The sequence below is a fragment of the Magnolia sinica genome, chromosome 2, assembly GCF_029962835.1.
Source record: "Magnolia sinica isolate HGM2019 chromosome 2, MsV1, whole genome shotgun sequence".
NCBI lineage: Eukaryota > Viridiplantae > Streptophyta > Magnoliopsida > Magnoliales > Magnoliaceae > Magnolia > Magnolia sinica.
This window is the reverse complement of record NC_080574.1, coordinates 139,394,595-139,404,925: the sequence shown is the minus strand read 5'-3', so window position 1 is coordinate 139,404,925 and position 10,331 is coordinate 139,394,595. Positions and strand designations below refer to the sequence as shown.

Below are 10,331 nucleotides of genomic sequence, written 5' to 3'. Positions count from 1 at the left end.
TTTTTATGAGCTGGTCCACTTAAACTTTATATATGTTTTAATTTTGGAATTATGTGCTAAAAAGGGGAAAGAACAGGTGAATAAAAACATAAATCACAGTGGGCCCCACTTAGTTTATTCAGTTTGCAATTCACTGTCACATTGAATTCCACCGACGGCGAGCGCTGAGCCAATCAAATCTTGCCACGTAAAGGCATCATGGAATTCCGTGTTTCCCACCCTCAGCAAATCTCATTCCTGCTTTCCTGCAGCAGCTGGCCCGATCAAATAACGCAACGGAGAGGATGGATTTGATGAATGCTTGTCCTAGTGATCACTTCGCGAATTCATGGTCATCTGGCTACTTACACAAGTCAGGCTATCTAGGCCACTTCTTTAATAAATCTCCATGAAAGCACACCATCTGACGGTTGATAATATGACAAATCATGCCAAATGCAGAGAAGCCGTGTGCACGTGCATAGATCTTCACACTCCGGTAGGAGATCAGAACATTTTCCTTTTTATTAAAAGAGAAGCTCCCATCTTCATAGCCGTCCATCACGCGTTCTTCTCCCATCTGTGTATCTGCTCAGTAGCTGAACCAAGCTTCTGAAAATGAAGCAACTTGCCCTGGGTTTTCTTGTTATTTACCTTTTGACCCAACAACACAACCTTCTGCATGTCAATGCAAATGGAGGAGGATTCATAAGGACCAAAGGCCTGCATTTTGTTCTGAATGGGACCCCCTTCTATGCAAATGGGTTCAATGCCTATTGGCTGATGTATATGGGGTCAGGTCCATCTCAGAGGAGAAAGGTCTCAGCTGCATTCCAAGAAGCTTCTAGACATGGGCTTTCAGTAGCAAGAACTTGGGCTTTCAGTGATGGTGGATATGGAGCTTTACAGTACTCCCCAGGCTCATACAATGAACAGATGTTCAAGGTCTCAAATACCCATTTCCCCAATTTTCCTTTTTTAAGTTATGATTTTTTTTGGGGGGAAATGATATTTACACCCCTTGTTTTGGATACTTGCACCCCAACTGTGGACACACTGTAATATTGCAAGTACACATTATCCAGTGGGAGGTGGTGTTCGTATTAAAAAATGGTCCAGGTGCTGATCCCTGTGTCTTTTTTTTTTTGGTTATTTTATATATTTTTTATGAGATTTTGATGGTCATTGATATTTTCACCCTCTGTTTTTATGTACACACCCCAAGTGAGCAAATTGCAACAGAGCACTTACACCCAAGTGCTCTATTACCATGTTTTTGATAAATTATATTGACACCCATTGTTTTTTATACTTATACCCCCAAGTGTAGTGACACTGTAATAATGCAAGTACACATTATCCAGTGGGGAGGTGAGCCACTTTTTTTCTTCTTATTTTATATAAGATTTTAATGGTCATTGATATTTACCCGCTGTTTTACGGAGACAGCCCCTAGTGGCCACACTGTAATAGTGCACTTGCACCCCACTGGACACATTTTAATTGATATCTACACCCCTTATTTTTTGATACTTGCACCCATCTTGACACATTGTTATTGTGATGCGCATATGGGGGGGGGTGGTTGTGTTTATGTGTGAGAAATAGTGGGTGTAAATGCCATCTACATTATTTTGACTTGGGTCTGAATGTCCCTTTATTTTTCTTATTCTTTTGTTAGGGTTTGGACTTTGTAATAGCAGAGGCAAGGAGACATGGGATTCGGCTGATATTGAGCTTGGTGAATAACTATGATAGCTTGGGAGGGAAAAAGCAGTATGTTCAATGGGCTAGAAATCAGGGGCAGTACTTGACATCTGATGATGATTTCTTTACCAATCCTGTTGTTAAAGGATACTACAAGAACCATATCAAGGTTAGCAACCTCAAACCTTCTTTCCATTTTTTTTTTCTTCCTCAAATTTTCTTTTAATCTTTAAACTAGAGAGATTACATTCGGTTATACTTTGTGTGGACATGTGACCCAATGGATTAATTAAGCAAAGGTAAAACACCAGAGATGCGGGGCCCACCATGTTGTGAGCGTGACATCGACTCCGACCATTAGGTGGGCCCTCTCACCTTATGGCACAAATAGCCCTCTCACCTTATGGCACAAATATCAACCCAATCAAAAACTCATGTGAGCCACACAGTATGAACAACATAAAAATCAGCAATAAAATCTCCAAGTTTGCATGGTTAGGCCAGTTTTGAGCTTTGGATCATGCAATGTTTTTGGGCCTGTGTTTATATTGATAAGTCTAACCTCGTTTCACACACATATCCATAACTCAAGTGGTAGAGTGAGTGAAGATAACCTTGTTTCAACACTGAGATCTTGGTATCGATTCCCAAGTGGGGTATGGCTAACAGTGGGGTGTGTGTACTAATGTGCTAACCAATAAAATAAAAAGGTCTAATTAACCTGATGAATGGGTTGGATGGAACATAAACACTATGTTGAGCACACATGGTCACGCTGTAGGCTTTGGATCCCATCATAACCTTTCCTCTCTTTCCCATTGATGCTTTCTTCATCTATCCCAACTTAGGATCCAATGTCTTTGGCTACCCACTAGGCTATATGCTATATAGCCCGATGATCAGAACTGTTCGTGTTGTGGACTCTATGCATATGGGCTACTTTAAGAAAATTATGCTCAAAGAGAGTTTATTGCCATGTCCAAAAGATTCACCTAAAGGTGTAAATTCACGAGAGAGAGAGAGAGAGAGAGAGAGAGAGAGAGAGAGAGAGAGAGATTTCTGGGGGCGGCCTTCTTGGCTGGTAAGTATGCTGTTTACCAAAATATATACTTACGTGGTAAATAAGTAGAAACCGAGATCAACTATGAGGCATAATTAGCTAAAGGAAAATGACTGACGATCTGAATGCATCCTTAGTTGATAAAGTGTCAAGGACAATCTCATGGATGGCTAGAATCAAAAGAAATGGGGCTAGAAAGTTCGACCAAGGGTCTAGCTCTACATCCTGGTCAATGCCAAGGGTCATTATCCGCCGAACAGTTTCACAAAATTCAATTGTTTTAGGGGGTCAAATATGAATTTGAAGTCAAATTCTAATATTTTGCAAGTTACAATTTTTGTTATTTTTAGCTGTTTTAGGGTTTAGTTAGCCTTGAAATCACTTGAAGTCTTGTTTCGAGTCCTCTGGAAGAGTTTGGGTGAGATTGGACATCTTTACTATTTTAGAAAATATTATTTTGGGAAAGTTAACAAACCTATGGCTTATATAAAACATATATAAACAAAATTATTTATTATTTATCAATGTTATTATCATTATTTTCACCTAGTGGATTTGAGGTTTATCATAGAGGAAGAAGATGATGATCTTTTCTTCCCCCATTCCACCATGCACCCACTGCGCCATAAAGTATCTTGTCCTGTTCTTGTACTTTATTTGGTTTAATGGATGTTTTAGTTACCATCTTGTGACCCTTAAAAGGAAAAGAAAAGAAACCATCATATTAAATGTATACATTTGGTCAACTTGACGGGTGGGCCTGCCTGATTAATGCACCAGTTAATCTTCATGGTGGGTCCCATATTTGGATGGTTTTGGGATGTAAGATACATGTTGCAGTTCAGCACTTGTTTGCAAAGCTGATGGTAACATACCATCTACCTTCCATTGAGGTGTACAATGACTGATTTTTTTGAATAGCCTTCTATTTCTGATACTGATGGTCCTTTTTTCCCCCTTTTGGAAGACTGTCCTTACAAGACGTAACAGCATGACTGGAGTTGCTTACAAGGATGACCCTACAATCTTTGCATGGGAGCTTATGAATGAGCCCAGATGCACATCTGATCCATCAGGAAGGACTATACAGGTAGGAATCCCTCCTTACATTCTTCTAAAATTCTAACTCCTGTATTCATTTATGAGAAATGCGCCAGTGCTCTCAGATCACTATAAGGTATAGTGCTCCTAGTTGCATCAGTTCAGATGGATGGTCCCTTCAATTGATCTGAACTGTTCATTAACTCCAGAACACATTTCTGGCTAGCCTGCAAAAATTGCACTCATTGGATGGTTTAATCCAGCCTCGATTTGGCCTTACTTTCCATAGCCATCCTTTTTCCAGGCCATGGATGAGATGTCTATGATTGCCTAATAAAAGTGATTCTTTGGAATCATGAGCAATCCATAATGCTCTAACAATAAATGGATCAAAATTGTTTATTGGACCTATTTTTGTGTAAATGGTCTTGATTGTCCATATTGAAGACTACTGATTGAATGGTTAACTTTTGTCATCTTGGTGTGGTGCTTGCATGATATATGCGATGAACACAATGAATGGCCTAGATTAATGGATTGGACAGTTTGTCCCAATGCAACTAAATACAACTACATTCCCCTTCAAAATAGGCCTAACCCTATGCTATGTGGATCTTTCTACATCCATTTGATCCTAGTTTCTCATATTTAATGGTCTTATAGGATGATGCTTGACAACCTAGGCTTAAACTATGCATGATTTCCTTTTAGAATCTTGATATTTGTGATGATGGTATCAAGATTTATAGTTTTCATTAATTAATTTAAATTTGCTGATTGGTCTCTCTCTTAAATATCTGTAGTATTATAGTCTCAATATGAGTATACTTCTTGCTGTCTTCTTTGTTATTATTATTTTCTATAGGAATCAAAGATAAAAGAAAATTGAAGTTTAACCCATGAAGGACAATGGCATCTCTACTTGGAGAGGTATGCTAACTCCACAATCACCCTCTTCACATATACGTTTACACACAGCACACGTGCCAACCTGGAAAGTGTGTAGGATATCTCGGTTGTTCATAAGGTCACCATGTAAAAGTTAGGTTTGCCCACTTGTCCGAAAGGCCAACCCTATGCAGAAACCATGGACAGTTTAGAAAACTTCCCAACAGAACACATTCAATGTACAATTGTATAAATTGTATACATGTGTGGCCCACCCACATGATAAGTTCACTGGCCTGGATTTTGTTTATATTCACTGTTGGGGCTGTACTATAAATGGCTGAGATGTCCTGCAAACTTGCCAAAGTTGGCACATGTGCTGCATGTAAAGGTGAGTGTGAGATGAGGGTGTGGGTTGGCTAGCCTCCTACTTTGGTTTTAAATGTCGGGAACTTCAGTATGTGTTCCATAAGGTATCTACCGTATACATGTTGTGCTCCCATATGCTCTTTTTTAGACCTTGTTTAACCTTCAAATTCGAAGAAACTCCCAATTTACCCCTCGATGAGCCGCTGCACGTAAGGTCAGTTACATCCTTTTCACTTGTATGCATGCTTGCCTTGTTTGATCGGGTAACTAGGGGCCACTGCTCACTGTTGATCATTGTCCATCTGTGTGCATCACACCCATACTACCATGCTGATGGGAAATCTGACATTTTCCAGATGAAAGTAGAGTGGTGTATAGGCTTGACTGGTGTGATCCGAGTCCAGCCCACCTTGGACTGGTTTGGGCTGAGCCTCAAAGCCTGTGGGTTGGACCCGAACATAAGTTTTAGGCCTGATAATTAGATGGATGAGAGCTTGTTTGCATCTCTGCCTAGAGGCTTGATTTATTTAACAGCATGGGGGTGAGTATTTGGATTGTAGGCCCAACACATTCTGAGACCAGTTCCACAGCTCATGCACTGGGTTGTCTTGGACCCAGATCCTTACCTCATGGTCTGGACTTGGACATGCTTGGTTCTGGCCTGGCCTATTTGTCACCCAAATGATAAGGCATCTAACACCATGGGTTACAATTCATATGATTTTTTATTTTTTATCCCTTTAACACACAACCACACCCACACCTACACCACAATTTTCCTTTAACACACACCCACACGCACACGACATGGGCACTCAATCCCATGATCTCAGTGTTGAAACAGAATCTGTCTACCACTGAGCCATCGACCTGGATCCCAATTCATATGATGTTGGTTGATGCTTCCATCTTTCTACATTCTGGCTTTTTGAATTGGTGACTCAGACTGACTCATTCATTTCTGAGTCAAGTTATGACTTAAATGAGTCGGGTCAAGCCACCCTCTATTCTCAATACTGACTTGCAGTGCTGATCGGACTTGACCGAGACCGAGTTGACCCAGAAGAGCTGTCAATCCATAGTCTAGATATTAACATGGGTCCTTGCTAAATGCTCTGGGGGGAGACGTCAGATGGATACCACATTGTAGAGATGGATTTTGGGAAATGATATGTTAGGGAGAAAATGGCATCCCTAACCTCTTTTATTAATAATAGAATGTACAATGATATGGTGTGCTGAGGTAGCACCGAATAAAATAGAGAAATGCAGCAAAATAGCATGTAGAAAATGAGTTTCTTGAAAAAAAATGTTATAATTCTCTTTGGTAGTTTATTTTGTATGTTTCTTGCTGAATTTTATTATTGGTGCTTGTTTGATAGGCATGGATTACAGAAATGGCTGCTTATTTGAAATCCATAGATGGAAATCATTTGCTGGAAGCTGGTCTGGAAGGGTTTTATGGAGAATCATCACCTCAAAGGAAACAGTACAATCCACGTTTTCAAGTAGGAACTGATTTCATCTCAAACAATCGGATCCCCGGCATTGATTTTGCAACGGTCCACTCATATCCAGATCAATGGTAACAATCTAACCACAAATAAAAAGGAATTATTATGGTTTGTATAACAATATACATTAGGTGCATTAGGTGCATCAATTGATGAATGTGCTACTAATAAATGCATCTATGCATATTCAGAGATCCTTATAAGTGACTCGCTTGGATGAATGTCGCAAACATGTACAAGGATGTAAGGTGTGTGAGAAATGCTCCAATACTGTCAAAGCATTGTAAGTTATAGTGCTCTTAGTTGCATTGATTTGCTCAGACAGTTCCGTCGATCGATCTGAACTGTCCATTAAATCTGAACACATTTCATGGGCTACCATGCAAAAAATGCACTGATCAGATGATCCAATCCATCCTTGATTTGGCATTTTTTTTTTTTTCTGTATCCATCCTTTTTCCAATCCATGGACGGGATGGTTGTGATTGCCTAACGAATGGGATTCTTTAGAATCATAAGCAATCCATGATGCACTCTAACAAATAGATGGATTAATTTGGTGATTGAACCTACTTTTGTGTAAATGGTCTTGACCATTTGTATTAAGTCCATTGATCAAATGGTTAACATAGATCGGCATTATATTTGCACACTAGCCGATGAAATCTGTGGGGGACCTAATGAGCAATCTAGATCAATGGATTGGACTAAGTGTCCCAATGTGACGCAGGGATGAACGTGATAAAGTCGATCACCATCTTCCTCAAGGATAACTACTCTAAATCCACGGAGCTTCTCTGGACTCCTCATAGAGACTTCTTGAATCCACAAGGAAAAAGCAATAAAAATAGAAATAAAATTCTAAAGAAATTCGTAATTGGTTGATTGATTGAAATAAATGAGTTCACAACCCTTTAAATAGGGATACCAAGCAATAGGAGAGAAATCAAAAACAAACTATAACTAAAACTCCCTAAAATTCGTAACTTACTATACATGGTAAATTTACTTTTATAGTAAGTGTCCTATGTGGCTTAGTCACGTTATTCTCCTAATTATTCTAAGCACTTTTCATGTTGGACACAACTCTTAAAGCCCAACGGATGAAGAGTTATAATTAAACTAAAACTTACTATTTATAGTAAAAACGGAACTAAACATGGAATTTGGCAGTCGATAGGATGGAATCTCGCAAATTCGGCGTGGGCAACCCGGCATAGGTTGGCTAAAGTAGCTCGTCCTACCCCAAATTCATATATGGTATGTCGAGTAACTCATTCCGGTTTGTGAGATACGCCTGTTTTAAGGTTCTGACAGTCTTGATGATTTCTGCCTCTGATTGGGCCTTCTTTGGTCCATCTTGTACATGAAAGTGTCTGCGGCCCGCTCTACATCACAATGCAACCAGGAGCACTGTAACTTGCAGTGCATTGAGAGTACTGGAACATTTCTTATCATGTATTCAGTGGATGTATGTATAAGTGGGCGGACTATCTCATAGTCTATCTTGAATCACTGCTCTTGTGCCATCACTCTCCTGTGAATGAATTGTCAATGCCCCAATGTTCAGAAACTCAAGAAAAAAGACTTGGACTTTGGTAAGGCCGGGTTGTGTCTCATTTGAATCTTAACTCGGCATTGGACTAGACTGAGTTTTTTAGTTTAAAAGCAGATGGTGAAGATAGACTTTTCAATTACTTGATTGAGTTTTTCAACTTAGTAGAGATTTTGGAGAACCCACTTGAGTTTTCCAATTATTCAAAACTGAGTATTTGGGTCTACTTAAATCGACCCGAATATCAACTCAGCAAGCTTTTGGGCACCCAATTTCAAAACAGTGATATTAACCATCTTAGCACTGAAAACCTTTTCTGTTTCTCTTAAACTGGGTGTGAAATCCATGAGCAGGTTATCCCATTCAAATGATCAAACCCAACTTTCATTCCTGAACAAATGGCTTGACACCCACATCCGAGATGCTCAAAATGTCCTCCGAAAGCCGTTACTTCTCACTGAATTCGGAAAATCACGGAAAGACCCTGGCTTCACCAACTACCAAAGGGACTTGCTATTCAACACTGTCTATTACAAGATCTATGCTTCGGCTAGAAGTGGAGGTGCAGCTGCGGGGGGTCTCTTCTGGCAACTACTAACACCAGGAATGGAGTCTTTCAGAGATGGGTATGAAATTATCATGAAAGAGAACTCCTCGACGGCTAGGATGATCGCTCGGGAGTCTCGTAAGCTTTATCAGCTTAGGAGGATGTACGCCAGGCTTAGGAATATCGAGAAATTGAAGCAGGCGAGGGCCATTAGAAGGGCCCAGTGGCTTGCTAGAAACAAAGGGAGGACTGGTGGGAACTGAGAGGCGAAGAAAGCTATTAGATTGTACTAAGAGCTGGCTAGTGAGATTGTAGGAAGGTTTTTTTTTTTCTTTGTTGTACTCCTTCCTCTTTGAGATGGACGTTGTTCATCCAAGGGAGAAGGATAATGAAAGTTGGAAAGGGTGTGTTGGCGAATGCTGCAATATATTTGAAGGTTTTTGCCTTCAGATGTTTTTTGGCATCTGCAGACCAAACACCCAATGTTATTGTGGCCGGAAAATGTGCCTAAGATTGCCTGGTATGTATTTAAATATTTATGTGGAATCAAAATATTTAGTGTTCTGGGTGCTGTCTGGGTGTTCTAAATATCATGAAATTTCATAGGTAAGTCTAATTTGGTGCAAAATATCATGAAATTTCATGATATTTGCAGCAGCCAAACACAGCCTTTGATGTTTAGTCTGAGCTATTGTTTTGTTTCTCTACGTCCCCCTTCCTGTTTGCTTCTTTTTTATCAGTTTAGGAGCTTAGCCGAGCATGGGACATCTGAGCTGTAGCATCAGGGAGCCATGTTAATGGCTACACATGCATGTAACTCCTACAATGAAAGACCATTAAGGAGCCATGTTAATGGCCACACATGCATGTAACTCTTACAATGAAAGAGCATCGAGGAGCCATGTTCATGGCTACAGATGCTAGACTGCATTTGGTGCCCACTATGATGGTTGGAGGACAACCAATCCATCTAATGTGTGCATGTTTTAATGCTCTCTTAGAATCCTCCCTCAACAAAAATTTAAAAATAAAATAAAACCAAGTCCTTGTGTAATTTGCGGATTTTAGAAGATTTATCACCCAAGCTCTATGGTATGAATACCTTCTTTTATACATTGTAAACACTTTAAAGGCTAGCCAAGCATACAATCTGTTAACCTGTAAATAGAGTACCACTTAAAAGCCAAGTGGAATAGCATGTAAACTATCTACTCCTGAAACTCTTTGTTGAGGGTCAAATATTGCATATCAGACCCTATTATTACCTGGGGTTTCAAACATGATACTGTTTAATGGCCCGATTTAAAACGTGTTTGTGTTGCAGGGCGTGTTTACGAGCCTGGACTGGAAAAAGGTACTAAAAGTATGGATTTAGCGGTCTGAAATCACCAAGGCAAGCGATGGACCCCAGGAGACCAAGATCGACGGATGTGCATGCCAGGGATTCAAGAAAATCAAGAAATTGGAGTTTAAGTGGCCCAAAAGACGTCCAAAATGCAAGATCACAGGGTTCTCGCCATCCGATCAGCTCAAAACTTTATACATGGCCTAAGGGTCATAAATGAACCGTACACGTAAAATTTCATCCATTGAATCGCCGTGGAAGTGGCCCAACGGACATTTCAGCTCACAATTTACTGATCTGGGGCCCACCTGATCTCTGGATGCGCC

At 40.1% G+C, this 10,331-nt stretch overlaps 1 protein-coding gene across 1 annotated transcript; it reads left to right on the top strand.

The window, feature by feature from the left end:
- Positions 1-529: 529 nt before the first annotated feature.
- On the top strand, positions 530-9,231 carry LOC131237942 (mannan endo-1,4-beta-mannosidase 7). The gene is made up of 5 exons (XM_058236045.1): positions 530-924; positions 1,661-1,855; positions 3,714-3,836; positions 6,427-6,629; positions 8,467-9,231. Exons 1-5 carry the CDS (start codon positions 598-600, stop codon positions 8,921-8,923), a joined length of 1,305 nt encoding a protein of 434 aa, XP_058092028.1. The 5' UTR covers positions 530-597; the 3' UTR covers positions 8,924-9,231.
- Positions 9,232-10,331: the final 1,100 nt, after the last annotated feature.